The following is a 20,742-nucleotide window of genomic DNA, read 5'->3' as shown; positions in this document are numbered from 1 at the left end:
TTTGTGTCCATGTGTGTATAGCGTCTGCAGTGTGTGTTAACATATGTGTGCACGCGTGTCTATTTGATGTTGACGCCTCGGGCTGGTTTGTGTTTCTGATGCACAATAAATCCTGTGGTGAAGCATGAACACATTTTTTGTTCAATTTTTTCTCTCAGATGGCCTTCAAAATGCGAGCTGTGGAATCTTTGTGATGGAAAAAAAAAAATGTACAGCGCACGCAAGCATTAAGCCAATGAAGTAAATTGAGATGCCACTGAATCAAAGTAGCCAGCGACCCCTTTGAAGTTTCCATTACCCCCTGATACTTCTACATCAAACACAGTCACAAGGCTGATCCTAAAACCATTATCTGGCAAAGTTCGGATGGCAGGGAAGCTGCAAAGTACTGTATGGTGCATAGTTTTTAATAAAAAAACAGCAACGTGGACTCCTCCGGGGATTCTATAGTATGTGATTAGCTCCGGGAAAAGCTGCTGATTCCCCTTTAGTTTCAGTGAAGAACCTCATTCGTGGAGCTGCTTCACAGAAAATGCCACCTTAAGCTGCTGTCAATCAGAAATGTGAAGTGCCATTTGAGGTAAACATCCAGCTAAGAGGGAGTTAGGACCAATGAAAAGTTTTTTTTTTTTTTTTTTTTTTTTGCTGTCTACTTCATTCAGTCAAAGTGAGACAGCATGACAGTTGCTCCTGCAGGACTCTTCAAAGCTCAATCATCCATCCCTGCTTAAGAACATACAAATATTGCTGTTACTTATGAAAACCATTTTGGATGAAGATATATGTGCACGTTTTTGCCAAGGTCTGTCATATACGCCAGCTAGTCTAAATCATTCATAAACCGGTTCTGAACGCCTCTGGCTATTATGTAACAACTGCAGACTTGTGGGGCCTCAGCTTTTTCAACATGCTCTTCATTGTCATGTCTTCACCTTGACTTCCAGTCGGTTAATCTGACAGCTGGAGGTTTGCTTCTCGATTCTCCCTGCCTCTCACCTGAATCACAATCAGTGTGTGCGTAGAGAGAGCGAGGGGGGGAAGGGAGATCATTAAAATGAATGCAGGAATTAAATGTCAGTGTTCTGCACATGCATGCTGCATGTGTGTGGGAGGAGATAACGGCGGGTTGCAATAAATGCATGTGAGCCTGTAAGAATACTGTGTTATCTTGTGGTCATATATAATGCAGACAGTCTCTCAGTGTGGCTGTGAACTTTAACTAAAGCTTGAGCACCGTGTGCCTCGAAGCAGAATGAAATATGTGCAGAATCCTATAAAAACTCAACACGGGAAATTTCCTGGCGAGGCCACCTTGTTCTGGATCGACCGTGGGTTACGAGGGATTGCTGGAGACTGAATGGAAATCACATTTGAGGTAGGAAAAAAGGTGCAGCACTGATAGTTTTTGTTATAGAAGCTGATCCAGGCAGAGATCTGTTCGCACATTTCGTGAAAACATTTGCTCAAGGAGGGTCAAACTGAAGCAAAGGCCACAGACAGGTTGCCAGTCTATCACAGTGGTGGAATGTTAACAAAAGTGGATGTCTTTGGACACACAGGGAGAAAATGTAAACACTCAGAAAGTCCTCAGCTGGATATTCCTGGATCTTGCTTCCCTGTGTGCCCGGTGTGTTTACCTCAATATACAAACCACGTGTCTGTGCAGGCGTAAAAAAGATTCAAAAACTTCACTCTTATCCATTTCATAATTGTACAGAGACTACGAGGGGGCGGGGGACGGGATGTAGAGACTAGAGGAAAAGTACAGAAGGAAGTGGAGTTCCTGGTGAACGCTGAGATCAGTCAGATTCGGAGTTGTCACACAAACGCAGCACCAACCGTCTGCGCACACACACACACACACACACACACACACACACACACACACACACACACACACACACACACACACACACACACACACACACACACACACACACACACACACACACACACACACACACACAGAGCTGCTTCATTTCTAGCTAACTACAGTCATCGTCTTCAAGGTTTGGGCTGACTGCAGCGAATAAACACATCATATTAAAACACTCCTGCAGTCAAATTTTCACAAACGCATGGCAAAAAATAGGTTTGGGCTCTCTGAAGACACTTTGAGAGCACCACCATCAAATGAGTGGAAAAGCTGCTGCGACTAACTGTATAAAGAGGGAGAGATGTAAGGCAGTGTTAAGGACCGAACGAGAGACGGTGGCACCAGAGGAATATCCATCACCCAGCCTTTAATTTGCGACTCTGTACCTGCTTCTCTATATGTAGTATCTCAGCTCTCCTGTCTTCTATGGCTCCTCATACCTGCATACAGCCGGCTTGGCATGAAGCCAGACAGCTTTGATTCTACCAGACAGGATCAGGGAGCAGAAGACAGTGACTTCAATATTTCAAGATGTGTGGGTGCCAAGAACGCCTACTCCAAGCCAGACCTCATAACATAGAATATGGTGGAGCAGAGGCCACTGGATGCACAAGTTATTTCTGTTTGTTTGTTTTTTTGCAACATGTTGCCAGGCAGACAGACACAAAGCAGAAAAAAAAGAAAATCAACTGAGAGGGAAAGAGCTATTTGTCAGTAAGCTTCGTACCTGCACTACCAAGATGACCATCCCTATGGTTCCCAGCAGATGCTTGTTATCGTCCAGCCATTCCTCCACTTTCTCGAAACAGCCCTGAAATGGAACATAAGCTTGTAAAAAATGTGCATTTTCAATGCGGCAGCAGAACCATGTCACTTCGGCTGCGCTTTTAGCTGTCTCCTGTAAGAAAAACGCAGCCTTCCGGTTTACACATCTCAAGGAAAGAATGCATTTCTTCCATACAAGATTCACCATAAGATGGAAGACCAGCAGGGGAGGTGTTAAAACAAATGAATTACTCATGAGTGGTGGCTTTTATATGCAGACTAGTGGGACACGTGTGACAACGCTAACTGCATTCTTATACATCACCTGGGTTCATTCAGAGGTCAATCACTGGTCTGGAGGTATGGTAAAGCTCTTAATGGTGGTTTCAGCTGCAGAGTGGTGCCCTCTTCTTGAGTGTGGGTGCTGAGGCAGCATGTAAAAAAAAACTTAAAGCGTGCGGCCGTCTCCTCTGGGCAGGATTACTCACAAGCTCTTAGTGATGAGCTTCCCCAATGGGCCAGCTCAGTGTCTGCCTATTCTCATTTTGGCAATTATATTACAGCTTTTAATCCTCTACTTTGGACCTGCTAACAAACCACATGCCAGACCAATAGCAGATTAGAGTTGTAATGGGAGGGGAGATTGGTGCACATTGTGCTGCAAGCTTTTTCTTTTTTTTAGGAAAAAGAAATGGGCTGTTGTCTTAGGCATAATAGAAAAAAATACGCTGTAATCAGAATTTAGTAACAATAGGAAAACTTTAAAGCTGCGCATAAAGGGTTAGAAAGGCAACTACTGAACAGATGGACCAAAAAGATGTATACGATTTTACAGTTTTCATATGAATCAGAGAGCATGAAAAATACTAAAAATCAGACATGTGGTCTTAGAGAAACACAATTACATTTTAAAGCCATGTATATTTAAGAGCTTCAAACATGCCGTGCAGCCATATGGATGAAGCTGATGATCGACTCCTGTTATATCTGTTAGAGCGTTCTGCGATGTCGAGAGACGAATGAGGAACCAGACTCAGAGACACTCTGGAGACTCAGATGGCTTATGTTGAGAATAAGGTTTACTGACGTCAGAGAAGTGATACCAGAAAGCAGCACATTCATGTGAGCATTGCCAGCATCAGTTCTGAGGATTTTCTTCGACCTTGGGTATATAAGGAGTTGGGAGGAATGCCATATTTACGGCCCAATATGGAGACAATTTGTCCGTTCAAGAACGTCAACTAGACCTAATCATAACCAACAGCATCAGCTTTTCTCAGGGCCATATTAGGGACAGAGAGGGCCTAAACATGCTTACAGTCTCAGATTTGGAGAAGCAAATAGGAAGAAGGGCTAAAGGTGATAACCTGTAGGATAATTTCAGGTGATCTATAAGTTCTATGACTTGATTTAAGGTGACTGCATTTGACAGATGCACCCTGCATGATATTATGGGATGTCTTCCGCTAACAGCTACAAGAAAATACCTCAATAAGAGGAAAGAGAGTAACTTTTTCTTCACAGTATTCATGGACAGATTCTGAGATAATTGGCACAACATGGTAAAGACCTCCAAGACACACCGGCTGAGCTTGAAGTAGTCAAGTCTGTGTTTTCATTTTTGCAGTCCATTTGTTTGTCTTTGCAGCAGTTTTGAATCTCTCAGTAGTCATTTTTTGTGCCTGTCGTTATTTTGCATCTTGTTGTGATCATTTTGCATCGCTTTGTAGTGATGTTGAGTGTCTTTGTTGGCGTTCTGTCATTCTGCACATCCTTCTAGAAGTTCTGCATCCTTTTTTGGACTCTTCATAGCACTCTGATTAATTTCACAGCAAAAAATGAGCTGAAAAATCTCTTCAAACAGAAGCTCTTGGGCAAGTCCCCTGCAGGTCTGTACAGTAATCCTTCCGTAGTTGTATCATTTTGTGTGCACAACCCCCAAAAAACAGGTTTGCATTTACATTTCAGCCAGTGCACACTCACCCTGTTCCAGAACATGTTGGTGGAGTTTCGCCCACAGTTCTGGTAATGTTCCTGGCAGCAGCGGTCAGGAACTACCTTCTCCTTCAGGGCCTCATGCCAGTCAGTGTATGCTATCACACCGCAACACTTCCACTGTGAGCGACACAAGACACAAGACACAATGCTTCCAGAGAGACCTCAAACAAACTTTAATGTAAAAAGTGTTGTAATTAGTCCCTTTGCTTTAAAGGACTAAAATAATGGAATGAAGTGTTCCTCTGCAAGCCAGTTTGGACTTTTAATGCCACATTAATGCTATAACTACAAGTCAGGAAACACGTTAGCTGGAGTATTTCAGTGTAACTTTGCATTTATGTGTGACTGCTAGCGTTGTGATTAAACATTCATTGCTAATGTTTCTGATATTGCGATGTGAGGACCGTACCTCTGCCTGGATGATGTTCCAAGCGTTTCGCAGTCCTATGTTGTTCTCTGAGTTGTAGAGAGCCAGCCCATCCTTCAGATCCTGCTTAGCATTCTCACTCACCTGGAGATGAAAAAGAAAACATTAACCTCAGTTAGAGACCTTGGTTTAAAGGGGCTGGATGTGCAAGAACAGTCAACTGAGCCTTCATTACAGTCTTAATGTGGTTTTTATAGTGGAGCAGCCAGTCGAAGCTCAAGTGCATTCACATAATTCTGCTTCTTTCAAACTGTCAACGCCTTTTCTCACAAGGATGTAAATAGTAATGTTTGTGTCCATGGTGTGCAGTGAAGTGAAGGGCATCTGAAAGCTACAACTACAATGTAAACACCAGTGGAAAACAACAGAAATGACACAACTCAGTTACAGGTAACCTTGATTTCCTGTCATGCAAAAATAACTCTGCTACAGTCACTTGAATTGTCACGAGACGTCGGCGTATATGACATGTCATGTTTCGATTTCCTTCTCACGCTCAGCTTCAGCGCGTCCTTGAGCAGCGCTAGCAATTTATTTTCCTCTTGACTGAACCCCAACAATGTGCTCAGGGTTGTGCCATGTCTGATGGAGATTAATATCTCATTGGATGTGTTAATGAGATACAAAATCAGAGCTTTAGCTCTCCTGCAGTTTGCTCTGCCTGTGGGGATTTGTTAACTGCCAGGACAGATTGAGAGGCGCTTCAGATATGCAGTAATTATGACTGGAAAAATGATGCGCACTGTCGGAACCGTGTTGCACTGCTTCACGGGCGATACAAGTAAAATCACAATAAACAGAACATATTTGCCTTAACATTAAAAGTCTGTGAGTCTGCCCAGGAATATATATTTTTTAAAAATCTGCACACAATAAGAGAAGCAGCATCGTGCCTGCTGTCACTTACTGACACAACAAGGCTCCTTCAGCTCTTCTTCAATTTCTTTCCTCATGGAGGAGGAGATATTCAGCTAAACAGTGTTAGCAGCAGGCTGCTCAGTGAATTCTTCAGTTAAAAAAAGTAGATAACGAAGCCGGTGTCAGTCTGGCTTTTATAAAAGAAATACAATTTCAATGACACTTGACTTGTGTAGTTCAACGTCTATTCTGTTCGCTGCACTGTATGTGCAGAAAACTACACTGAACTTTAAATTAAGTGGTTCAGCAATTTATTGGTAGGAATTAAAAGCTTCTATCAGTTGTTTTCTCAGCTGCAAGGCATTCAAAATCTATTTGCTGAAATAGAGCTAGAAAATCAAACTGAATTTTTACTGAGTAATTAAAGTTTCTCTGGCAATAAAATGCTTTAGTAATCTTTAATCATGCAAAACCCATCTAAAACATCCTCTTAAACCTTTGAAATAAGATTAGTATCATTTCAGATCACATTCTTCCTCCATGTTCTGTAAGTTTGCTGATGCAGAGGAGGATCTGCGTATTGAACCTCGGGCTGCTGGCCCCTCCATATCTGTCCTTGTGCAGGAAAATGAGATGAGGAAGAGCAGCATCAATCTTTGCCACGTGCTTTGTTTCTATCTTCTATCTTCTCTTCTCCATCTAGGCTATATGTGATGTTGCTCGCTCATTACTGACTCCTCGCACTCGTACAGTCACTAGAGAGCAGGGCCCCCTCCCATTACAATAAAAATCATCTTCTGAGTCTTCAATAAGTCTCTGCACATCTTCTATTTCATGTGTGGAAGTCTTTGTTACAGCCTGAAATGAAACTTAATGATCCAGATTTACCGCTAACGAGAGGCAGACAAATGAGTAGAGAACAAACAGGGATTTGATCATGCAACACTCTGACCCATTTTCTCCTTGCGAAAGAAGCAGATAAAAACACATCTGTGTTGCATTAGCCTATTTTTTGATAAGGAAAACTAACTTCTTAACTGAAGCTCATGTTGCCGGTACTGGAAAGTCTTTACAAATATAAGACCAACACCATACTGTGATCGCTCCCAACTCCTGGCAAGTTTTCTCTGAATGCTACCACAAGGCGACAATGCAATATTTCTTGTGTGGCATATTGACAAAGCCCTGAGATGCAGCTCATACTTCTCATTACACAGATAAACTTGTGGTTTCCTCTGGACTGACTGCTCAGAAGTACAGGACAGCACATTCATCACAGAAAATCTAAAAAGGTTCAGACTCGGCCAGCCGGGAAAACGCCACTGAGCAGAAGAAATGGACAACAACAGAGAAAGACAAGGAGATATACATGCTGACAGGGTGGAGGAAGGCATAGGCTTTCTAACCAAACAGCTGGGTGTTTTCTGTCACAAAAACAGAACAGAACAGAGAGTGGGTGGTAGATTGTCTGATAAATGCCTGTCTGTCACTTAAAATCCTGTAATGATACCAAGCATCATAGTGAAATTACCAAACGGTAAGGTGTAAGAGGTGTTTGTTTCAGCTTTATCAAAAGGTTCCCAGAACCCTGCAGAGAGAAACCCAGTCAGGAAGTGAAACTTATGACTCCCTTCTGTCAGAATCAGGCTCTAGTTCTGGTGACATGGTAGCACCCGTGGGAGCAGGTACACTGAGACCTGTCACTGTGCAGACACAGAACTACATGGAGTACTCATTACCAGAGTACACAGCCATGACAGAGCTGACTGCCCCAGTTTTCAAAAAATGCGATAGATCTGATGTTTTCTGCTGTGTTACGGTGGTGAATATGCAGCACGAATCAGCACATCTCACTGGTCAGACAGGAAAGGTCACATCTGCCATGTAGGTGACACATGCCTCAAGGTTTTGCCTTAGAGAACAACTGGCTAACAACCGGTGTCTCAGCAGGCTGGCTGGCGGATGGTGAGGAGGATTTACTGCTTACTGGCAGTAGGTGGTACAATGGTGCATTGAAGAGGAATTCAATTGTGGGAGTTTTATTTGCATTTACCAACTTTGATTTATCACTTTGAACAATTAGGATGCTGGCATTTAATTCGAAATGAATCACAGTCTCTGCAGAACAATTTCACCAAAAAAACTAAACAAAAACAAAGCAACAATCAATGTACCATGCAGGTGGTTCAGAAAACATATTACCACTCAGAGAACAACTAAATGAAAAAAAAGACCGACCATCTGTGATAAAAGGTTTCACAGATGGGCTAAGGTAATGGTACATACTGCACAAAAACATGAAGTTTTTAGGAGTCTGGTATGTTCTGTGCTGGAGACCACAGCTTGGCAAGCTGTGCTGAAGAATAAGGAAGGCTTTGGTAAAGAGTGTCGTCTTTTCACCTGTAATTTCTTCAAACCTACAGTATCTTTACTGTTTGGGCAGAGGAAAGTTTGGAAAAAGCTTTGAACACAACACTTTCAAGTGAACATAGTGCATATGTTACTATAAAGGCGCCCATTTACACATCCAGCAGATATGAAGCAACATCACACATTTATTTATAACATCACTCAGCAAAAGTTAGTCCAATATTTGCTCTCTTTTAGCTCTCACTTTGTCTGCACCAACTCCTGAAGGCAGTGTCAGATTCTTAAGTTGCTCCACTGTGATCATCAGCTTCATCAGGGTTACACTTACCTGCTGCAGCTACAAACAATGTCTTGAATGAACCAGAATAGTGTTGGATTACCAAAACAGTTTCTAAACTTATGATGCTCCGTGTGTAGAATTGGGCCATAATTCTCTGTGGATTTGTCACTTTGAATGACACCTTCGACATTACACCATCTGTAGTCATGTGATCCATTGTTAATATGACAATATTGATTATTTATATCTTCACACGCCTTCCTTTACCTCCATCCTCCTGGAATACTTGGGAAGATTCTTGACACATACATATTGTAACACAATGCAGGAACCAGCTGCTCTCTGAAAACTAATGGATTCCCAGGACAGTTCATGTGAAATTGCTGTACAGGGTTTACTAGAAAAACGATGGCTTGTTTGTACCGCTTTAGCCTGACATCAGTGTGGTTGTATTTCCAAGTTGCTTTTGATCCTCACTGATACCGAATGAATTACGGCACATTACTTTTCATCACCATTAAAACAAACTCTAATCATGACAAAAGTACAATTGCACTTGGATGCCAATCCTCACTTTGTTTGCTATTAAAAAAGTGCCACTCATTTAAATATGATTTATTCAAAGCTGCACAATACAATTGTCGCTGATATGACTGGTTCTGTGAATGAAATGAAGTTTTTCTGTGTTACTGGATCACAGAAGCATTGTTTGTTTGTCTCCAGTCAGCTGAAAGTGTGTTACCTCATAAATGAAAACCAAACAGACCACATCTTCCATCATTACGGTCTTCCAAGAGAAACTCAGGTCAACAATCTGACTTTTACTCTTTGACATGTAATGTGTTCCCTTTGCTGCAATGTGAGTAGTGCTCTTTTCCTCCCTTACATGATCATTATCAGACTTTCAGAACACACTGGCTTTAATTGTCAAATCCTTTGGCTTTTCGGAATCTAAGAAGCTATAACAATATTTTACTGTTGCTCTCGTTGCACAGCTCTGGACAAGAGCGTTTACTGCCCTGGAAGTGTAATAAATGATGTGGGAGACAAACAGCATCAGAGCCAGAGGTCCCCAGCAGCACATCATTAAACAGGACACTTAATTCCCTCAGTTGCTCTACAAGTCTGTGTTGGGCAGCCTGAGGCCAGGGCACTCGACAGTCAGGGGAAGACCTCCACTCCTTCCCCGTAATTGGTCTGGAAAAATAATGCATGGTCAGGGATTGAACACAGTTTTGCCTTTACACAAATGCTACACATAGCTAGATGGGAAGCCAGTTTGTTGGGTTGTTAGTAAGATGAATGGGGAATGATCCGCAGCCTTCTCTGTTCCCTGAACCAGTCGTTCACATGACAGACCTTCCCTCCTCCTCCATAACATCACTGCCTTTCTCCTGACTCTCCCTGTACAACTTTACAGTGACACTTCATCTCACTTTTCTGCTCTTTTGTCCTCTCTTCAGACTATTTTTATGTATTTCAACACCTTTACACATAACACATTCATCTTCCTCGCCACCCTTCGCTTTGATATCTCATTTTTCTTTTTTCCTCTCACTTCCGTCCACCTGCTTTCCTTCCGTACTTTCTGCGCCTCCTGCATTTTCTTTCCTCTCCTTCACCCCGCATCCCTTTATGTGCACATGCTCTGGTGCTTCCTGTCTCTGCTCTCCAGGTCCTGCTTCCTCATTCCGAGCTAATAAACCTTCACCGGCGTTCAGCTCAGCGTGTTGGGTCGACGGAGGCACAATGAGGTCACAGCGTTAAAGACGGATGGCTGTAATCTGGTTTGTGGCCCAGCCATCTGCTGTAGTCAGCTGGTTACTAACTGCAGGGCCAGCCTTTATTATACTACGGCCTCTACATGGCATTTAATCAGAGAGCTTAACACCACTGGGCTGTGTAAAGGAAAGAGGGAGTACCCACGCATAAGCCATACCTGAGGGCAAGACTGTTGGGGCGAGGAAGACGGGAGAGAAATTCTCCATTAAGAAAGAGCAGTGCCTCTTAAGCAGGATTAAACTGGTGGAAATGCAGAAATAAAAGAAGGCAGACAGGACGACTAAATGGAAGCGGTGAAGAAATGTGTTCCTGCAGCAAAACTAGATACCGTATGTTCGGATCTTCCCCACATCTCGTCGACGTGTCACCCTGAAGGATCACGGTTCACACAAGTCGTTTGTCATGACTTAGTTATGGCCTATTTGAAAAACTAAAAAATCTGTTTTGCAGGCCTCTGTCGATACACGTTTAAAAGCTGCCAACCACTGTATGTCTTCCATACTTGTTAATAAATGCCTTGTGATTAGGAGATCAAACAGGAGAAGTGAATTAGTGATTCCTCTGATCACAGCCTGTAGCAGAGGATGAGGAGAGCCTCACACAGCATGCTAAATCTCACTGGAGGGAAGCAAATCAAGAGCAGAGGAAAAACCAAAAAGCTGTATCTGTAGCTCTAGTGTGATAGACACCAATTGTCCTTCATCCAAACCCAACAATCTTTAACATATAATGCTGTTTGAATAGCAGCTCTACACACTCTACTTAACTTCGTCTCGTCTGAAAATGCCACCTCCAGTAACATATAATTTGCCGTATCGGTCTTCCTTTCCAGTGACATCTGAAGACCAATAACGGGAAATATTTGGCAGTGATCTGCATCATCACGGTTTCATATCCCATTAGGTCTGGGCCAAGATAATCACACTGTAATTTGGCAAGACAGGACAAACACAAAACACGGCTGAACTTGTGAATGAGACGCGCAAATTGGAGAGTTCTCGGCCGATTCTCCACTAATGCAGACTCATTTGATTTCTCATTTAGGAAATCCTCAGCCCTACTTTGCTATCTTTCCCTGACTTCACAGGTGATGGGAAAGCACTGCTATGAAGTCAAGAGACTCGCTATTTAAATTCCACTGGAGGGATCAGGGTTTGGAGGGCTTCTTTTTTCTTTTTTTTTTCTTCCTCAAAGTTAAGCCGGTAATATTTTGGTGATAAGGCAACAGACATATTTACTCCTGACAGGGTGTGCCTGAGAGACCTGATCCAAATCTGAGAACGGATTGGCTGCTAAATGAATTCCTTTATCTGCCTGAGAGACTAAGTTTGAGCAATAACCTCAGAACAAAGCGGGAGAATTAGCCGCTGTCCCGGGAGCTGTGCGCCATCGAGACTTTGAATATATAAATAGACAGATCTATCAACAATGTGTCCTTGAAAACAGATAGAAGTCTTCGTTGCTCGTCCTGCACGCAACACTTGTCTTCGGGATGAAACATTTGCGCAATTAAATTAAATATGGTGAGGATTCCGGTCTGCTCACAGATGTAAATAATATCCCGAGCTTTACATATCATCATCTGTTGTCACCCCGTAGAAATTCACCTGACTCGACCTCACCCGGGGGGTCATGGGAAATGTGCTCGGGACTAATTACAGCGAGCCAACTGGTGGGGACTGGGCTGCATTTGTGGCCTAACCTTTGACTGCAGTGTTAGCGGTAGAATGAAGACATTCAAGCCCCCAGAGGAAACTCTGACCCCCGGAAACAACCGCAACATGGACATGTTTATCACACTAACACATTTTACTGCTTTCTGGATTTGCGCCTGGTGCCATGTGTGTGTGGAAAACTTTAAGACGCTAACTTTTCCAAGGTTGGCTTTTTCAAACTGCCTAACAGCCTCGGCATTGTGCATCTATATTACTGATAAGTCGTGGCCCACTGTTAGACTACATAAAGGAAATGTCTGTGACCGGATTGCAACAATAAAAGATGTACACTTTGACTGAAAAGAAATCAACTTACCTTATCTGAGTACACAAAGAACAGGATGAGCAATATCAGCTCTGCCAGAAGAATTATCAGCAGGACAATGAAGAACTGTTGGAGAGAAGGAGGGAGAGTTTTGTGTTAACAGTTGCTCTGGCAGTGTTGTAAATCTATTCTATGATTCAATATAAATCTGAGAGTCTAGGCCTGTGTTGCAGCTATTTGTGTGAGTGGGAAACAGCCATAACATGACTGTTTATTATACACACCGCAGCTTTTACAATAAACTTTGCATCTGTGATTTGTAGTGCGGCTGATTTACACTCTCACCCTAAATGCAATGGGCAAAAGTGTGATTCCTTCTGTCCTTGTACACAAAGTGTAATGTGATCAGCGGGTTGAGGGATTGACCAGCATGGTTTAATCACAGCCAATAGTGATTATTTGTAAACCTGACTAAGACTGATCACCAAAATTTTTGGAATCCATGCGCTCTATTTTATTATAATGTATAATATTTCAATTCCAGGTGCAATATTTGAATTACATGTGCAATATTTCATTATCATATGTGACATTATTTCACTACCTCAGTATCAGATTAAAACAATTCCTTCAGGATTAATGAAATCTCATCTTATCCTTGAATTTCCCTTGGGACTAATAAAGTATCTATCTATCTGTCTGTCTGTCTGTCTGTCTGTCTGTCTGTCTGTCTGTCTGTCTGTCTGTCTGTCTGTCTGTCTGTCTGTCTGTCTGTCTGTCTATCTATCTATCTATCTATCTATCTATCCATCCATCCATCCATCCACCCACAACACCCACCCACCCACCCACCCACCCACCCACCCATCCATCCATCCATCCATCTATCTATAATACATTTGCAATAAAATGTAACTTGAACTGCCATTGTTTATTTATGTTTTACATTTATTTTATATCTAATTGAAAGAGAACTTTGAAACATTTATCCTTTAATGCTGGTTGCTATAACTTGTGCCATATAATCAGTCAAACAGACCACAGAGGGGTGACAACATTTAAGACAGAGTTGGCTGCATCAGAGCTAAAGCAGCACATTTTTAAATGAATTAATCTCAAATCACTTCAAAAAAGCTGAATATCAGCTCCACTAATTGGCCAGAATGGTAATTGGTTGACCCCTACTTAGTTGGAAGCAATAATTTGATTTTGGGAAACACGCTTGCTTTCTTACCAAGGGATAGATGAGGAAAGCTACCAGCAGAGAAAACAGAGGGAACCAGAAAGCACGGCTCTGTTGGAATGCAACAAAATCTGCCTACCAGCATCTCTTCTATCCCATTAATCAGCACACTCTAACTGCTTTTGTTTAATCTGTACAAAAACAAAAGTGTGAAAAAGATAATTTGTCTTCAAGAGTTATGAGACACAGTAGAATCTCCTCACCAACTGTGACATCAAGACTTCACATGTCCAAGGAACTGCCCAAGCACTTAAATAAACAAGATAAACCTGTTCAATAGTGATTTTCAGGTGGTGAAACATTGGTTTTGTTAAATTTGTACAAAGCTGGGCCAGCGGTTATCTTACTCTCAGCAAAAAAACAAGTGATCATCATGTTACACTAGTCCTTTCAGGTTCGGCTGCAGACGACAGAAATCCAGATTACTCAAGAATAAAAAAAAGCAACACACTCCAAGGGAAGAAGAAAGGATGGAAAAAGAGACGTAAAGAGAGGTGGGAGTGAGGGAGAAAAAAAAAGGAAGAATCAAATTGCTGGAGGGCTTGGGAATGTGGGAGAGAAGGAAAAGAAGGTTTAATGCCTCCTAAGATTAATTTCCAACACAGCCCTGCATCTCATCTGCTATTCTCCGCTCTCTACTTGACTCTGCTCCAGCTTGATATTTACCAAGCTCTTCTACGCAGCATGGGAGGAGCCACTTGAACCGAGATTTTAGAAAACCCCATTAATTCCAAACTCATTTGGGAAGGAAGGGGGGTAGGCTATTATTTATGTCAAGGCCTACGTGAAAAAGCTATTGTTGTTGGCAGAGAATCTGGGTTGCCAGTTTAGTGTATCACTGTAGTGCCTTCGCTGTTGGCTTGTCACACTTACCTGCAGCTGGAAGCCAAAGGAACAGTAAATTGGTGGTGTTTTGATGGGAATGTGAATATGTGTTTTCACATGCATATTCAGCTGTATGTTCTCATTTGCTGGCAATTCATGCTTTCAAGGTTTTTAAAGAGTTGCCGTTTCAGCCAGATATTTCTGCCTTTTCTTACCCGCTTTGTTTCTTTTTTTTTTCTAAAAGAAAACAAAAAAACAAAAACTGGTCTTGGTGAACAATTTTTGGCAGCAAAAAAGAAAGACTGAAAATTTACAGCAGAGGATGTCTGGGCTTTGAATATTTCTAATCCAAGGAGAGCCGTCCGCAGAGTAACTTCAGAGATAATATGTCAAGGTAAACGCTCAGATCTGTTCACTCCAGGAGATCTAAACCCACTCTGATGTTTCCACGTCCTGAAAGCCCCTCTACCCTCCCCACCCATCCTACTAGGTGTATGCTCGGCTGCACAGACAGACTGAGAAAACACGACGGTGATTAGCAGACACGGCTGCACCAAACAGAATTATTGCGAATATGAAAGGCCGTCACACACAGATGTGGCAAGAGACTTAATGAGGAACATCAGGACTTTTAGATTTTCCATTAAGTTTTTTTTTTCCTCATTTCATCCGTCTCCTCTCACCCTCCCTCCACTCCCCGTCTGCTCTCCTCTCTCTTTGCTTCACAGTTGTTAGGCAGGTGAAGGAAGCCATGTCTAACACCGAGGATGTGGTGGGGCTTTTGACTGATGCAAGAGCTTCAAGGGATTGAGCTGTTTCTGATGTTAAGTACTCAGAGCCCAAACTCCAGTTCTCATTTAAAGTTTCTATACATGAAAGTCCCCCCCCCCCCCCTTCAAACCTCATTCTGGTGGGTGAACTTTCATAATTAACTTGTGCTTAAGATAAAACACTTGTACAACTTTGGGCAAAGTGTGTGCCGTCAAGACGGAAATGTCTTTGTAATGAATAATAGAACATTCTCAATTATTGAGCGCAAAAATATCAAGTGCGCTATGTGCATATGTACCCCAATCCAACCACATATTTTACACAAAAGGTCTCCTGACGAAAGCCCTTTCAGTAAACCGTGACGGCAGCAGTGGAAATGACGTGCATGCGTTGGCGCTAATTTGCAGAAAGCTCTGTTTTTTCCTTTCTAAGTCCCAGAAGTTTGATACAAGCTGAGTTACTCTGCCTCTATGCTGGTGAGCTCTTGCTGGCTTGTGACTGGTGAATCTTGGCACATTTGTAACTGTATGCAAATGTTTGTGTTTTTTTTAAGAGTTTTCTTGAAGTGAAAATAAGTAAATATAACCCCTGCTACAAACAGCCGTTAAAAATGAGCAGTTCTTCAAATGTTAATGTTCTCTTACTTTTTATTTTATGGGCTTTGAGAACAGCCCTCACAGTCACATCATCAAAAAATCTGTGGGTAGATCTTAAAGTGCATGCTGTGTATGCAATCTAACTTGAAGTAATCTGCATGGGAGAGCGAGTGAAAAAGTAAAATGACTCTTAGCTGTGTGTAAAAAGTGTTGGGTTTCTAAGTACTGACTTGCCAGGTTGCCCAAACTTTGGCACACTGCCATGATTAGTTTGTTTTCTTTCTATTTTCTAAGTTTGTGATATAAAAAAGTAATGCTGTATTAAGATTTGAAGAGCTCCTCATTTTTACTGTCTGTTTGCTGCAGGGTTGTATTTACTTCTGTTCATTTCAAAAATCAATAAAATATGTAACTTCGCCCGAAGTGCCCAAACTTTTCAATGTGCGAGGCTGTCTCTACAATTCATTCCAGCCAATATTTCCATGAATGATATACGGGGATGTGAGGAAAAAGCAATAGAAGGGTGTGTGCATTTAGAGTTATCTATGTGTGTCCTGTTTATTATGGGGTACGGTGCAGGTATCTTGATTTAACTCACGCTCAGAAGCAGGCACTTGTTCTCCTTGATGGCACCCAGGCAACCAAGAAAGCCCGTTACCATGACGATGGCGCCGATGGCGATGACCATGTTGGCAGCTGACAGTGAAGGGAATGAGGGTGAGAAGGTGGCGAAGCTGCCCTGAGACACAGAGAGCCAGATGCCCACGCCGAGCAGCCCACAGCCGCATAACTGCAAGGAAAAGAGATAAGACAGACGACAAGGTGAGAAAACAAACAGCAGATAAGTCGCTATCTTCTCAGGGAGCGCTGCAGAAATTTTTAACAGCAGAATTTCTTTTTTTTTTAGGCTCTCCCCCCGGCTGTTTCAGTTATAGTGACAGACCTCCTGAACAATATAGTAATCCACAGAGCAAGGTTAGCTTTAAATTAAAAAGAAATCCAAGCTCAAAAAGCCCAGTGCAACAGTCTCAGTTTCCCCCTGGGTGCATGGGGAATAGCCCACGCAATCACACATTACCAAACACTGCTGAAAAAACAAGAGGGTTTACACCAATTACAACTATGATAAGCCAATAACAGCTCTGCGAGAGATTAGAGCAAAAAATTGGACTTGGGCCTCACTGGTTTTGCACGTTTGAGCTGATTACATTAAATCCAGAACAAACAGACGTGTAATTACTGCCAACCCCTAAAATGAAAACTTCCAAGCTCTCTAGAAGCACCTGCAGTAGAGTTGAACTCCACCTAGAGGGAGCAGTTCCCTAATCTCACCCTGTCACCCTGCCAGCTTCCTGCTGATGTGTGTGAGGTCTGCAATGTGAGTCCATTAATGCAAGAAAAGTGTTTATGGAAAGCTCTGATTGGCGGAGCGGAGAGTCCCGCCTGCTGATGTGTTGGTCCATCCATCAAGGATAAGAGCCAGGCGGCATGCACACCACTTGGAGAAATATAGACTTGGAGCTAAGTGGTGACATTTTTTGCGAACACCTAATAGAATGAAAAACCCAGGGCAATCTTGCCATGAATAAAAAAAATCCGAAATGAGGTAAAATATGGAATGGGAGTGTGGTAAATCATCACACCGCCGCTCTTCCTTCCCTTCCATTCACACTGCTCCCCTCTTCCTTTCTTATCTTTGCATCGCTGTGCCATAACACTGTATTACCTGTCAGCAACACACACAACAAACCTGCTGCACATGCGAACAAACACACACATTCTGAAAAAACATGATTCTGCTCAAAACTGTTGCTTTTTTTTCCTTTTTCACAACAAAATAATTAATCTACCACACGCAGAGCTAGTTTTAAGAAGGCGACAAAGTTTGAGTGTCAAACAGCACAACTGGAAACGTGCTACACTTTCAGCACTTCTTATAATAAACAAGTGCAGCTGGAGTTTGACAAATTTCACAAGTCTGTTGATGGGTTAAAATACACCGTAGGCAAAGAAAGTGGCTCAGAGCACGCTATTAAGTCCTCAAACTCGAAGGCGGCTCTCGATGATGTTGGGTGATGATGTGCATGAGCAGCAAGCCCCATGAGGTGGTGATAGATGCCTCAAGTCTAATGAGTCCTACAGGATCTGTAGATACATAAACTGAGTTCAAGCGGGCCCCCTCTAAAGTGTCAGATGAGCTCAGTCTCCCTCCCATTAACCTGCGACCTTTGAGCTGCGACGCTTGACTTGGCGCAGGCTGACCTCCGAGGATGAGAGTGCTTCAGTACAGCAAACACACCCAGCAAGATGAGTGATGCACTCGCCTCTCCCGAGGACTAAGAAATGACTCGATCCAATTAAAAGTGAAGACGGAGAGAAAGAACCGGGACTGTGCACAAATGACTCAGGACAGATAAAAGCCCCGTTTGAATTCCAGCAAAGATTAACTGTATGTGATTTTGAGGAAGATTGGAGTCGGTGCTCGAGCAAACCGAGTCTGCTGTCAAGGTTAAAGTCTGTGAACGGACCACCAGCCTTCCAGAGAGGACACTTAGTCACGTATGGTTAACAGTCAAGTCACACTGGATTTCTCGCCATGTATTAAACGAGTGGTCATGAATAAGACCACTCCTAAGGGAGTTAGAGAGATTGGTGCTCGAAAGACTTTCAATCATTCATAATCTAAAGAATTCAGAACCAACTGTATTCACTGGGAGCCATTTACGTTCCTCTGATTAAAAACGGGAGAGTGAAAACATCAATTGAAAACGCTGGTAAAGGTCATGTCCTTATGTGGCGCGGCTAATATACGGGAATCACAGCTGAGACGATTCAGAAGGCCAGATTAGATAGAGCTTGAGGAGTGATGAATAGCAGGTCTAAGAGGCCAGATAGATGAAGCGGATTTAGCGCCGGCAACGGCGGAAGCACCAGGAGGTTTAAAGAGTCCAGGTGGGGAGGGATACAGTGCCTTGTCTTAATTGTGTTTAATGCCCAGTGAAGGGAGCTCATCCAAGTGTGTCACTCTCTTAAGTGACTGTGAAACCACCCAGCCCCCACTCAATCTGTCTGATCTGAGCCTACCAGGAGCACGGTGTAATCTCTGGCCTGCTTCTACTAACACTATTACTACTGCTACTACAACAACAACAACACGCTGCCATGAGACCTCTTTTTTTATGTTGGTGCCACAGGAAATTCCTCTAGCGTAAGCTCTGATCTCGACGTTATCTGACCCTGGCATATACGCGTGACCTCGAATCCCTCCGCTGAGCTCCTTATCTGCTTTTAATTGTGGGACGCTCGTGTTTTTGATATCCCATCTGCGAAGGATCAAGGATTCCCCAAGTGCCGGCGAGGCTTGTAAATAGCCACAGAGAAAGCTTATGATGAAGGCCCTCACTGCTGCTAAATCAATCAGGACTGAGAATGCTGCAGGGTTATGATTAACATTTGGGTCGGAGGAATAAATTGGAAACAGTTGACGCCATAAAGTTTGAATTCATTTGCGATTGGAGTGATGTGATCAAAGTGCAGAGTCATGCATGATCTGCTACAAATGTCCCACAATACTATGAACATTACCACTGTTTACATCAGATTAGGGTACCGTTTGTTTGTGGCGTCCCCATTGGCTCATTTACCTTCACTATAACACGCTGTTCAACTTGACCCACTGGAATTCTGCATTAATTATTTGTGTAGATACAAACAACCAGCACACATGCTCTGGGCTATACTTTGCTTTCAGCGTCCTCTATGCAACTTTTCAAGCCCTGGACTCATTATGAAGCACCAAAAGTGACACGCAGGTTCATTCCAAATGTCATTCTTGTTCAGTTGCTCGAAAACTGTCTCATAAACAAATCCGCTGTTTTGCCCCGATGATGTTTTGTTGCTTCACGTGCAGTGCAAGAGATGCTTCCTGATCAACTTGAAGATTACTTCCACATTTGAAGCAGAAGAGAGGAGCACATCCTCAAGCTGTGATAATGAAAAAAAATAAAAATAAATCTTTGCTGCCTGGAACGTGAAATCGGTTGCTCTTAACACTGAATTGAGTTCACAAAGTTAACAGCATTTCTGACAGGCAGGAGGGGTGAGGGCACGTGTAACTGAGCTTGATATGGAGTGATTTAAAAAAAAAAAGGGAAAATCAATCAAAGTGTAAGAGAATATGTGCCCTTTTTATACGTCTTAGGCAGTATTTTGAGAGCACTTCTTTTTGCAGGATGGAACGGAGTCCAGTGTCTAAATGTCAGTCATGGAAGAAGTGGCGAAAACAAAAAAAGAAAAACCAGGCAGCAGACAGCATAGAGTAGAGTACAGCACTGGTAAGTTTCTGCTGGAGGAAATTGGAGGACATGAGATGTGATCCCATCTAGCTGGATGAGTGGATCCCTACTGTTAGGGCCCCTATAACAAGCTCACAGGGTGAAAAAATAATTGCAATAATAGTGTGTGAAGCAACTGTGAAGCAACTTCCCAAACAGGAAGGAGGTGTGAAAGAGGTCAGCCATGAGATGAGTGAAAGAAAGATGGTGTATTAATGCCATGGAGATTGGAAGCACACGTGTGAGATGTGTGTAGGATCGACTGGGCATCGAGTGAGAGGAGGAAAAAAAACAGTGGCTGACCCTTCATCCGAGTGACGGGATCGGGGAATTATCAGTTGCTGCGGTAACTGGCTCAGTGACACGAAGAAACCCAACGTTGGACCCCGTTTCAATCTTCCCCCAGAGGAATAAGGGGGTCTGAGTGTGTATGTGGGCCGTTGACCTCTGCAGACTGATCAGTCAGAGAGGTCACGTCCTGTCATAAAGAATGACAGCATTTGTCAAATTACTGCTATCTTCTGTGACTGCTCTCATCACAAGAGCTCAATGGCCCCAGTGAATGAGTTTGTGAAGTTTCAGCAAGCAATCAGCATCTCTCTATCTCTCTCTCTCTCTCTGTGTGTGTGTGTGTGTG

At 42.8% G+C, this 20,742-nt stretch overlaps 1 protein-coding gene across 4 annotated transcripts in view; it reads right to left on the bottom strand.

Annotated features, from left to right (window-relative positions):
* The window catches only part of tspan9a (tetraspanin 9a), a 186,431-nt gene that overhangs the window by 11,761 nt on the left and 153,928 nt on the right, over nucleotides 1-20,742 (bottom strand). For all 4 annotated transcript variants that reach the window (XR_008601153.1, XR_008601154.1, XM_055009037.1 and 1 more), the window contains 5 exons: nucleotides 16,370-16,561; nucleotides 12,388-12,462; nucleotides 5,049-5,150; nucleotides 4,625-4,756; nucleotides 2,604-2,687 (listed from right to left, as the gene is read on the bottom strand). Coding sequence is in view for 2 of the 4 variants with exons in the window: in XM_055009037.1 (XP_054865012.1) it covers nucleotides 2,604-2,687; nucleotides 4,625-4,756; nucleotides 5,049-5,150; nucleotides 12,388-12,462; nucleotides 16,370-16,561 (585 nt within the window). In the remaining 2 variants the exon portion in view is untranslated. The remainder of the gene's footprint in view (nucleotides 1-2,603; nucleotides 2,688-4,624; nucleotides 4,757-5,048; nucleotides 5,151-12,387; nucleotides 12,463-16,369; nucleotides 16,562-20,742) is intronic.

The sequence above is a fragment of the Amphiprion ocellaris genome, chromosome 3 (assembly GCF_022539595.1).
Source record: "Amphiprion ocellaris isolate individual 3 ecotype Okinawa chromosome 3, ASM2253959v1, whole genome shotgun sequence".
NCBI lineage: Eukaryota > Metazoa > Chordata > Actinopteri > Pomacentridae > Amphiprion > Amphiprion ocellaris.
Note: the sequence above shows the minus strand (reverse complement) of the source record. Positions and strands in the feature narration are given on the sequence as shown.